The 12,792-nt window shown below is 33.8% G+C and overlaps 1 protein-coding gene across 1 annotated transcript in view; it reads right to left on the bottom strand.

The window, feature by feature from the left end:
- Positions 1 to 12,792, bottom strand: part of LOC118185763 (uncharacterized) — an 831,500-nt gene that overhangs the window by 17,995 nt on the left and 800,713 nt on the right. Inside the window, exon 7 of the mRNA XM_085810777.1 lies at positions 6,650 to 6,769. Within this exon, the coding sequence (XP_085666903.1) occupies positions 6,650 to 6,769 (120 nt within the window). The remainder of the gene's footprint in view (positions 1 to 6,649; positions 6,770 to 12,792) is intronic.

Raw genomic sequence — 12,792 nt, forward strand, 5'->3', positions numbered from 1 at the left:
ATATATATATATATATATGTTTTATAAACTCCTTCAGTTTTATGCATTTCTCTGAAACTGCTTTACAAAAATTTTTAAATTCACTGACATACAAATGTTTTTAACGTTTAAATATTTTTGGATCTTCCTGCACACTTAAAGCATTTGTACAAGTCCACTGTTCTAAATTTAGTCGTAGAGTAAAAACGTTTAAATGAATCGACGAAAAATGCGGAATAAAAAAGTTCGGTAAATATTTGATTTTGCATTTGGTACATTCCAGCTGTCAGCCATAGCACATGATTTCTTCATCTTCTCACCAAAAAAATATCTTCTAAAACAAGAAGTATTGCCATAAAGATGAGTAAAATTTATCGTGAAAAATATAATTATATATATTCGAAATTTGATCTGCTACTTATTGCTGTCTTCTTTATGACTTCCTGCAAATAATAACCAAATAAATAAAATAAATAAATAAAAGTTCAGAAACACGATTTCCATCTTGAAAACTAAATTCTGGAAACCATATCATTGGCTAATTACAGCTGCAGAAGTCAGAGAGTTGCAGAGTTTGGCTCGTTTAATTTTCATTTAAAGATTATCACCATGGAAAGTTTCTATATTTAATTTAAGTAATTACTAAGTAATTTTTCTACATAAAAGACGATTTCATCAAACCCTCTTATTATCAATTACTTTTCTGTTTTAAAGTACACTGAGTAAATTACAAAGAGAAGTGGCCTTATGTTACTTCGTAAATATTATTTTTATGCTTGCTTAGTAGAAGCATATCGGCGAAGATGCCTGCTTTTTTATTTTCTCTCATTTTCTTCTAAAACACTTTAATTACAGATCACAAGTAATGACTTTAAACTAGAATAAAAGAAGCGAAACTTCGCACAGAATCGATCAACAATAAAATAATACGCTAACTCCAGAAAGCTGCAACTGGAAATAATAAAAGAGATATCTCAAGCTAGTATCTTAGGGGCCACCCGGAGCCTACAATTACGCTCCCGCCAAAAAAAGCTTGGAATAAACCAAGGGGGTGCCGACCGCGACGAATTGTGATTAATGGCGTCACTTAGATCAAGGCAGTCTTCCTCCCACCCATGGTGCACTTCGTTTGTCTTTTTAAGCCCTACGAAAGTCGATTTTTTCTTTGATCTTGTTTTATGTACTATGTATGTAGCGTGTAGCGCAGCGAATAGAGTTTCGTGTTGATTCAGCCACAATCTCTGTTCCTTGTCAAGATGGCTGATCGCTGCTTTATTTATTTCTTTGTCTGAGGATGAAAGCGGCCATTGCTTAGGCAGTAGAAGATACTGAGAGACAAGAATCAAAGTTATCCGAATCACTGTTGCGATTCTTTTCTTCGGTGAGTCCTAATCCTAAACAAAAACGAATGTAAAAATGTATATCTGGTTTCGAGAAAGTCTTCTCTGACGTTCAATGGCTTTGCTCCTAATGTGGCATAAATATTTTTCGACCTCTACAAAAATACTGCATGTGTGTTTTTTGGGGGAGTGAGGGAGATCTCTGCTCTTAATTCACCGCTAAAGGTGAATGAATGATGTCCGAAAAACTGTAAAAGCAACATTGCTAGACGAATCTATGAATATTAAGCATGACAACAAACACTGCAGGCATTCCTAGCATGACTACAAGCACTGCAGGTATTGCAACATGAATACAATACCGCAGAGCAAGACTAATTTAAAACACGAATAAGAGAAATATTATTTAAATAAATTATTTAGGCAACAAAATATGAAACATAGATTTTAAAATTATTTAGAAATTTAGCGGCAATTTTCACTTCAAAAAGCTTGAAAGAAATCTGGCGATAATCAAAAGCTAAAGAGAATACTTAAGGGCATAAATAATCCATGAAAAGTGATCATGATTAAGAAGAATAAAAAAAAAATGTAAAAATCAATTCCGTATATTATTAATATGGTGTTTTCACTCTCATGTTTAGAAAAATCCACTTCTTTCTCTCCACAGAGTAAAATAATTTTAGGTTCATCAAATAACGCCAACATCTACGACTGAATGTGTATGAAAAATGGAAAGGAAGGCTAGCAAACACCCTACTTAATAATTTTTAATACTTATAGATAATTTCCAACTGAGTCTTCTTCAGAATCCAAAAGCAATTAGTACAGTAAATCCGTTGTCAAAATCGATAATAACCATTACCAAAAATGCCTTCCTGTCTAAGACAAGAAAGACACAGAAAAGATCAAAATCATCTGGAAGCTTCACATTTTTCTGGTTTAATTTAAATCCCAAAATGCATGGAAGATCATTTTATATATTTTGAGATACATTTACGGAATTATTCAACCACAAAGTTAAGTGTCGGAACTTAATATATAGACTTATACTTGTAGCTGGCTGGTTTGGAATAACTAGTAGAAATAAAAGAATAAATGAAGTAGTAATACACAGTAGAAATAAAAGAATTTCAAAACTTCGCTTTAAACTTTTCAAAATTTTCGTTCACAGACTTTCATTGTGGCTTTGACGGACTGACTACTGTGCTTTTAGACTGTTAAAGAGCCCAGTACCTACATGTCAACTAAAGAAAATTAAAGCAGAATAACAGAAATGTGGAGAAGTTCCCAACTGTTTTGTGATAGAACCCAAAATCTAGACTGAAAGTTAAGAAGATGGATTACCAAACTGGAAAAAAAATTAATATGTAACATAATTAATTGTTTTCATGCATTAAAATCTTTCCCAAGACGTTGGAACATCGTTCGCATTACCTGAATACAGTACTGAATCAATAAAGTTCATTTATGCAGATTTAAAGAGAAAAGTTCCAACCCCCTGCTATTTCATCTCAAAAGAGATTTATGATACAGTGTATTTCGCAACTTGAAGAAGACAGATTGGATCTAATCCACCTAAAATTTAAAGTCTGTTTAAGATTGAATTCAGTTTAAAATCCTAACTAAATTTTCTAATTGTATTATGATGTTTGTACAGTACATTAAAAAAGGTACGGAATAATTATAATACTTATTTTTATTCTTCCGTCAAAATAAAAATTAAGTTCATTTATGACTTAACTTCTGAAAAAGAAAAAAACTCCCTCTCCCCAAAATTAAGTTAGAAAGTTTAATTAATATTTAAACATTTTTAAGCTGTATATAAAATATTTTATATATATCCTCTTAAAATTTGTTCATATTTAAAATTTTCAAACGAAAAATTATACAGCAGGCAGAAATACTGACAAATTTTTAATTCTTGGTATAAAAGCTTAGTTCAAAAATATTTTAATTAAATTTGAATTTCTCTAAATCTGTTATTTTAAAAATGGTATGATAAGAATGTTTCTTTCTTACGTTTTTTATATGCGCATTTATACATGCAAGGATTATTACTAACAGTTTTATGCAAAAAAGAAAAGAATGCTCTTCTAATCTGGAAAATATTTACATATTTACTAAGCTATGTAAAATGAGTTTCATTTTAATATATGAAGGAAAAAAAGGATAAAAGCCATACATTCATCATAGGCAAGTCTAGAATTTTTGTTGTAGCATAATTCAGCATTCACTGCTTTAAGTGACCAAATTAATTTGCACAGACTATTAGAATTTTTTAAACCAGAAAACTGACAATAATAGTCATTTCTATGCACTTTGATATATTTTTCCTTTCAAATGTTCATAACTCAAACTAGTAATAGTTGTCTAAGCATCAGTCTAGCGTAGGCGCTTTGATTATGTCATATTTCCAGAAAACAGTGACATTCAAAGCTTGAAAGGAAAGAAGGAATATAAAAATAACGGCGGTAAGAAATCAATAAAATACATCTAATTAAATAAACTCTCAGAATTTATACTGATGAACATCCGTTACACCCTTTTATATTTTTAAACCTTAAAGATTTTTCATTTCTAATTTAATGAACCAAAAATAGGTTGCCAGAATGGAAATCCTACGAATACGTACTTTTTTTTTTTTTTTTTTTGTAGTATTATTGTTCAAAAGCAGAACAGGAAGATTTAAAAGGATAAAAAAATTACAACCAACCGAATTATAAGCTTCGATCGTTAAAAATCACATGAGTCATTAACGTTTAAGGCAACAATTTGCAAAGCAGATTTCTCGTTTGCTAAGTGTCGCCCGCCCATTAAAAGCGACTTTTAACGACGTTAAAACGCAGTTAAATAAATAAAAACGGAAGACCGATTTTAATGAGGCGTAGTCATCATAAAGAAAAGCGTAGTCTATGCAAATTCCATCTTCGGAAAAGCTGGGAATGGAAAAATTGAGTGTGAAAATTAATGGTGTGGGATATGGGGCTCCAATACTGAACCCCCTATAAAAGGGGAAATAAACTTGGGAAAGTTCTATTAGCTAGGAAGAGGAACAAGTAGATTGTACAAACACTAAAGAGCTTCTGGCAATTAGAAGTATTTTATAGAGGATTATTAGAAGAGCACTTAAGTAGGATAAGATGAAGGGGATTCACTGGCACAAATGAATGAAAAGCCTAAAAATGATAAATACCTTCTTTCACTTCAGGGTATAACCATTCCAGAAAAGGAAGGGGCAGTATTTTAGAAATTCTCTATATTGCTCAAGTAGAATTAACCTTTTGTTCATTACAACTTTTCTTATTTTTATGACTTCAATCCTATTGTTAATTTCAATCATGGAAGATTAAGCACTAAGCTCGCAAGTATTAAGCTCCAAAAATATAAGGGATTGAATGGAAAGTTTTAAAATTGCACAATTAAGACAGACATTCATACCTTTCACCAATAAGGATATAATTTGTTTTCTGCAAACATTAGAACGAAATTGCTACATATTTATGTAGGGACAGTGACAAGAATATTCACATTCCCGGCAACATGAACATCCATTTTCTTTTCGTACGCTGTTTTTGTCATTTATTCACCTTTTAGCTGCCAAAAATTTGCATTTTATTTTACATTTAGCTACTGGATATTTTTACCCTACAAAAAGGTTTTTATATTAATTTTTCGTGTTATGAATAATACCGGGTATTGATATCTGTTAACATCTAAAAGGAAGATTAAGAACCTTGCTTTTATATATGAAACATATTAAACTGACAAAAAAGGCAGCTGAATACTTAGTGCATTTTTCTTCCAAGAAACACATAATCATGAACTTGTAGATGATCATATTTATTTATGTATAAGCCACATTGAAGCAATATAAGCAATGAGACGGGCACATCTATATTATTCGATAATTTTAGAAGAAGAAGTTGGTTTTGTAACTGTCTATAAACCAATGTCTTAGATCTATTGTACATGGCCATTGATGAGGTTTTAAAATCATAAAACTGATAGACTTTGAGAGATACTTGAAACGAAATAAATTTCTATAAATGAGCAACATTTTGAATACATCAAATAAAGAAATCTCAGCATTTATTTTATTTTAGAATGCATTTTGTAACAAGCTAAAAAGAGCTTATACAGAAATACGTGCTACATCTCTAAGCGTTTCGAAGCATATCAATCAGTTATGGGATATCCATTGGTTAGAAAGAAATCGTTTTATAACCTGTCCTACAGTTTTATAACTCATAAGTTGGTGCACACAAAGCATGACGGTCTTTAACTTATTCGTATAATGATTGTAAATTTCAGACAAATAGTAATGTTTAATAATTTACTGTTTGACTAATGTCTAAACTGTATCCTCTAAAACATGTCTTGGACATTAAAAAACTATCATTTGCTTATTAATTGTAGACAACAGTGTTCACGAAGCAAAATCAAACGTAAGAAAAGAGTACATATTTGCAAAAAATGCTATCAAAACGCAACCCTTCTTAATTCCATTTAAGAATGCTGCTAAAACACATTCAAGGTCAGTGAAGTTATGATTTCATTTTAATTACACTGGTTGATTAAGACTTTAGTTTGAAAATTCAATATTATCACTGGTTGAAAGATTTTTTTGCGTTATTTAAATACATATGTCATGAGTCGTTATAGAAGAATCGTATGACACAGATTAGTTCTGAAACAAAGAAGCTCAGGACGATTTATTATACGCATGTTACTATTTTTAGGCTGCAAAGGGAAAACAATTATATTAAAACGAGACTTACGAGGTTATAACAAATTTAAGTAAGTTTTTTTTTAACTTACATATATGCTTTAAATCCTTTTTTTAGAAATATAATGATCTTTTCTTATAATTCTAATAAAATGTGCATAACAATAATTATGTCTTATAATCATTGTTACGCACATTTTATTATGCTTATTGGAACGTAATAAAATAAAGTGCGGCGAAAAATTAATTGCAACGCACTTTATTCTTTACTAAAGCCTATTATTTTCCGAATAAACATAATGAAATGTGCGTAACAATAATATCATAATAAATATATCACATACATGAAAATATTAAAATCAGGTTCAGTATCTCACATATTGTAACATACTGTTTTCATGTTTATATTCACACTAGCGAAATGTGAGATAATGTGAATATCGGTAAGTAAAGTAAACTAAGCTATAAGAACTGGCACATCTTCAATATGCCTGTCTTCCCCCAAAATAAAGATAGTACAGCAAAGAGCCAAAGATAATTTCTGTATAGACTGCCAATTTTATGATGCAATAAATAGAAAGGTGATAATTAAATATCTTACTTGAGAGACAGCGAATAATCTTGTTTGGAACTCTCGCTGTTCCTCACCAGATAGCTGCCTTCCTTGAGCACCCGTAGTAAGTTCTCGGCATCCAGCCGACTGATGGATCCGTGATACCATCTAAAATCAAATTCAGTAAAAATTTCTTATCAGAAAAGGCTAGTATTAGTTAAAACTTATTATTAATAAACGGTAATATTAAAATTAGTAATAAGTTCATTTAGTCGATTATAGCAAAGCATGCGAAGGTTGTCTGCCTAAGAGGACGGATGTCATTGTGCAGAACTTTCTTAAAAAATGACTTCCATTTACGTTATACGAGGAGAAAGTCGTTAAAACATCCATTCATCCGGCTTGCTCATTGAAATTCGGGTTTAAGTCAAACTACTAGTGTTCCGAGGTCTTATCCACTAGACTTGCAAGTGGTATGATAGGAATCGGTGAATATTTGTCACGCTCGCTTCTGCAAATATTTTGAGAAATCCTTAATATTTACCATTTTGTTTCCATACTGCGTGATGAGTTTTAACTAATAATTCGATCCAATGCAAGTGAAATAAATTTTCTTTCTTGGACAGCAGGATACCTTATCCACTGGGGAGTTTACATACCGGCTGAAGAGCCTCGATTTTGTAACTGTCTATAAACCAATGTCTTAGATTTATTGTACATGGCCATTGATGAGGTTTTAAAATCATAAAACTGATAGACTTTGAGAGATACTTGAAACGAAATAAATTTCTATAAATGAGCAACATTTTGAATACATCAAATAAAGAAATCTCAGCATTTATTTTATTTTAGAATGCATTTTGTAACAAGCTAAAAAGAGCTTATACAGAAATACGTGCTACATCTCTAAGCGTTTCGAAGCATATCAATCAGTTATGGGATATCCATTGGTTAGAAAGAAATCGTTTTATAACCTGTCCTACAGTTTTATAACTCATAAGTTGGTGCACACAAAGCATGACGGTCTTTAACTTATTCGTATAATGATTGTAAATTTCAGACAAATAGTAATGTTTAATAATTTACTGTTTGACTAATGTCTAAACTGTATCCTCTAAAACATGTCTTGGACATTAAAAAACTATCATTTGCTTATTAATCTAATCTAGGACTAGATAGTATATATGAGAAAGTTCCTTATAAACCGAATTTCAATTGGAAAACATACGAATGATACGAAAATACCTTCTCAACAGCTAGTAGACATCCTTTTGCATCCAATTTTCTCTCTTTTGTTAAAGTTTTAAAATTGTGAGAGATCTCGCATGTAATCTATTATTCTAAGTCAAATGAATTACGCACATTCATTAGACGAAAATCATACTTTAGAATCGACTACAAATACTCTCTCTGAAAATTCTTCCAACTATATTATTCAAGATGATAAATATGGCTCTCAAGAATAGCTAACCGCTCTTTCGCACCTTTTGATATCCAATACTATAATGTCAAACTTAACCACACACTGCAGCAAACTCAAGGTTTATAATTAAGGCAGTGACGAATCTGACCGCAAACACGGCGGCTCCGTGCTCTATGGTAAAGGGGGGGGGCGTCAAGACAACCTCATCGTTACTAATTACCACGCACCCACGAACAAAGGGGACAATGATGATGGAACAAAACTCTGGATTATTAATTCCGCCCCTTCAGCGTTCTCCCCTGATGCAGCAGCAGAAGGCAAGCTTAAAGTGCAGCTGGATACGCGGGAATTACAAAGGATAGCTATGCCTTCTGTTCATAGCCACGAACTGAAAGCAATCTTGCCCTCTCGGTTCAATAAGCGACTAGGCTGGGCGATAGGTCCCGCTGAGATAAAAGAGAATTCCTTAGCCTGTGGATTAGAGAGGTAATCCTCTTATTGTTCTGCTGGGTATACCAGATAAGAGCCCCGAAAGGGAAATAAGGAACAGCGATGTGTTTGCTCGAGAAATGTAAACCCGCGGGAGACAAAGGATGACCAGATTTGCAAACAGAGGAGTGTTCCAGAGAGGTGATTCCTTTCGGTTATTTTTTCGCCATCTTTGTGGTAATAACTGCGTAATGAAGCTATATACGAACAGCACAAATAAGCAGAAGTTGCTAACGCTTTTAGAGGGACTACGCAAATATTAGATTTCGTATATCAGATCTAAAACTTTCTGTGCCTTCATACTAGGATGACATAATGCTCAAAGTATTCTTTTACTTATCATCATATAAGGAAATTGTGTTCAGAGTTTTCTTTCAAATTAAGCTTTTTTAAGACTTTGTAATAATAATTAACCGGAAAATCTGCAACAAACTCTGGATAATTCAAAGACTAAAATGAACAGAGTGATGTATTTTCGCGTAAAGAATAATTTTTAAATTCTAAAGATTTTATTGAAAGAAAAATATAAATTCCGTATTAATATTTTATCACTTTTCTTTTGCTTGAACTAAAACGTCAAAAATATAGCAATTATTCATCTAATTAAAGTACTGTTGTGTGCTACGATTTATTTATTGTGTTCTTAAGATTTTCTAAATTGATAGCATAGTTGTTTAACAAACATGAATAAAAAACAATTCAGTATTAATCTAGCTTTCAGTTGATATGAATTTTCAACTGATAATTCGAAAGAAAAAAGTCTTAACTGCAACGATCGAAAACAATTGCGACGTCGCGGTGATATGAAATTAATTTTTTCCTAATTAAAACCAAAAAAACTTGCTTAATTAAATAACTAAAAAGTTCAGAATTAGCTGGTTCCCTTTATTTCGATGAGAATTTCCTACTTTATACTGCATTTGCTTTTTGAATAAAAAATGTTGTAACACATTTATTAACAAAGGGGGGATTCTAACGCTCAGTTACTTAGATAAGATAGATTACGTAATTTTATATTAATAAATGCCTCATTTTAATTGAAAAACCAAAAAATACGTCAGCCGAAGATCATATCTATTTTATTATTCTCGATAATGCTTCTTAGTTTCAGGCTCCATATTTTGCCTTGTTATTACGCTGTTTAGCCAGAGTTTTAGAGTTAATTAAGCTGTTGCTTCTAGAGAAAGCAGAAACTTCAGTTTAATTTAGAATGTTGACAGTGTTTAAAACATCATGTCTTGTAAATGCTGCCATATAAACTGGTGAAGAATTTTGTGAGCGTAATGAAAGTGCATTTACAGGTAATTTTGCCTGAGTTTACTCGCAATATACACTCTTAGAGGAAAAAAAACAAAAAATCGACGCACCAAGAAGGAGTTATCCGAATGGAGCGAAAATCGGTAGAAGTGATGTACACATACAGAAAAACAAATGGTTACAGTTTGAGAAAAATTGGATGATTTATTGAAGTGATAGCGCTTTACAAAGTGAAAAAGGCAGTAACGCGTTTGTCCACCTCTGGCCCTTATCCAAGCAGTTATTTGGCTTGGCATCGATTAATAGAGGTTGCGAATGTTCTCCTGAGGGATATCGTGCCAAATTCTGTCCAATTGGCGCATTAGATCGTCAACATCCCGAGCTGGTTGGAGGGCCCTGCCCATAATGCTCCAAACGTGCTCAATAGGAGAGAGATACGGCAACCTTGCTGGCTAAGGTAATGTTCGGCAAGCAGTAGAAACATGTGCAGTGTGGAGGCGGGTATTATCTTGCTGACATGTAAGCCCAGGGTGACATGACGTGAAGGGCAATACAACGGGCCTTAGAACTTCGTCGACGTACCGCTGTGGTTGCGACGGATGACAACCAACTATGAAAAGAAATGGCACTGCCGATCATCACTTCTGGTTGTCGGCCTGTCTGCCGGAAGACAGTCAGGTTAGTATCACACCGCTGTCCGGGGTGTCTCCAGACTCGCCTTCGCTGGTCATCGGGGCTCAATTCAAAGCGGGACTTATCACTGAAGACTATTCTACTCCAGTCAGTGACATTCCAGTGCGAATGAGCCCAACACTACTGCAAACGGGCTTGACGTTGTACAGAGGTCAATGTTAGTCGGCGCAAGGGGCGCCGTGACCTCAGCCCCCTTTCTGTGAGCCGTCTACGAATGGTCCTTGCGGTCACTGAAACACTAGTTGTACGTACAATCGATGTTAATGATGCATCTGGGGCTGTGAGTGCCGCTCTCACGATTGCTCGATCTTCACGTTCTGTCGTTTCTCTAGGCCTACCGCTTCCTTCTTGACGCTGTGTGCGGCCATGGTTCACCCATTCCTGCCAACATCGTCTAATAGTGGAATCGCTCCTGCTCAAATGTCGAGCTATTCGCCGATAAGACCAACCGGCTTCTTTGAACCCACTACACGACCTCTCTCAAATTCTGACATCTGCGCATATCGTTCGCGCACCTATACGTGAGGCATAGTTACTGTCTACCAGAGTACACGGAATGAAATTCGTGAAGAATTTATGACTTGGAATCGTAATTTCTCCTCTTAAATATCCTGCGAGTTGCGCAGATCAGATGTGCTGTAGCGACAACCGTTCATTCATTGGCAGCCAAAATGTAAAAGTTTTCATTTTCCGTCGAAACCTGTATGCATATCAATTTGTGTCCAATTTGCTTTACATCTTCTTGGTGCGTCTTTTTTTTTTTTTTTTTGTCTAAGAGTGTATTTGTCCAATTAGAAGAAATATAAATTTTCCATTTAAGAGTATTTCTAAAAGATCCTAAAAATAGTTGATTGATGTATCCATAATAATAGCAAACTGAAATAATTAAGTGATTTACTTCCAGTTAACGTTCATTCACAAGTAAAGAAACGAGCTAATTTCTCTCTGCGAATTATGTAGCAGGTATACTTACTTGTTTTTCGTCTTAAAAACGTAAATTCAGTTCACTTAAGTAAGCAGTTACAATCATTAAAAATCATCAAATTAATTATGATTTTTAAATTCGACGTCGCACACATTCATTTTTCATTTTCTTTCAATCGACCGCATTTTTGAGGCTATCCGGTTAAAAAGTAATGCACGGATAGAACACTATTACAATTAAACATGGAGGTTGATTCTCGGCCTGCAAAAGGTAACTGTGTGACCAATTCTTAAACGGATTAAACACTTCCTCTTTCCAACTTCTAGTAATCTTCCAGTAATTTACTTTAGGTTTGCCGCTTCTCAACTTATTCATCGTTGATTATCCCAGAATAGTTGTATGATGGTTATTTTGATATCACTGTAGGCAACAAGCTAATTTGATAGAACGATTGCAGACTTTAATTTTGTGTCAGCTCTTTACCTTATTTGGATATGTGTCCAGGGGCCCAGCAGTACAGAATTTTATACCCATAGACTTTGATGTAGACATAAAATGTGATCTAACAGGATTCCAAGTTCAGAAAAACCTTCTAAAGATTTTAGTGCACTTAGCGAGTTGGTATAAATTACAAAATTTTTTCTATGACTTAGATATGAATGACAGAGCACGATGCACAGCAGTTTATTCAGCACTAAATGCTGAATAGATATCATGCAGTAATTTGCTCTCTGTATGGTTTCCAATCACAAAAGGCACATGACAAACTGTTTTTGAACCGGGTGTACGCAGAGGAGTAAAATTGCTATACTCATGCCTATGCTCGAGAAAAAGCTGCCAGGATACCACTTCGTTAGTGTTTTTCTCATCAGTATGGTGAAGCACATCCAAAAGCATTATTTTCGGGGTATTCCAAGGCAAGATTTCTAGGTACCGTATTGCTTGGGCCTTCAAATCAGACAAACAGAATTTTTCTATCAATGATTGAGAGATTTCAGGGAATGGAAGTATGCTAAGTGAGCATGCAACAAATAAAAGCATGTAACAGTCACCAAGCCTACAGATCTGCATAGGATGATTATGTTGTGACGTAATATTCAATAAAACACATAAATCACAATAAAACGGCAATGGTTCATGCCTCAGCTAGAGCGATGATTGATTACAACCAACATATAGGCTCTAGATAGGACATGTTCTGAAGGCTCTAGAACAAATTCTCAGAATCTGATGGTGAACAGGGTCAAGTTTCAATAAAATTGAAAACTGTACGGATATATAAACAACTGAACTGTACTTTAATCTAGAGCAAAAAAGCGCTCTGTAAATGCGAAGTAAAGAGCCACGTTCCGCATCCCAGGAAGTGTTCGCAAAACTTTTAAAAGGTTTAAAGTTAAAAAATTC

Source organism: Stegodyphus dumicola, chromosome 2 (genome assembly GCF_044657685.1).
Source record: "Stegodyphus dumicola isolate Sdum_Otavi_A_Nest chromosome 2, ASM4465768v1".
Lineage (NCBI taxonomy): Eukaryota > Metazoa > Arthropoda > Arachnida > Araneae > Eresidae > Stegodyphus > Stegodyphus dumicola.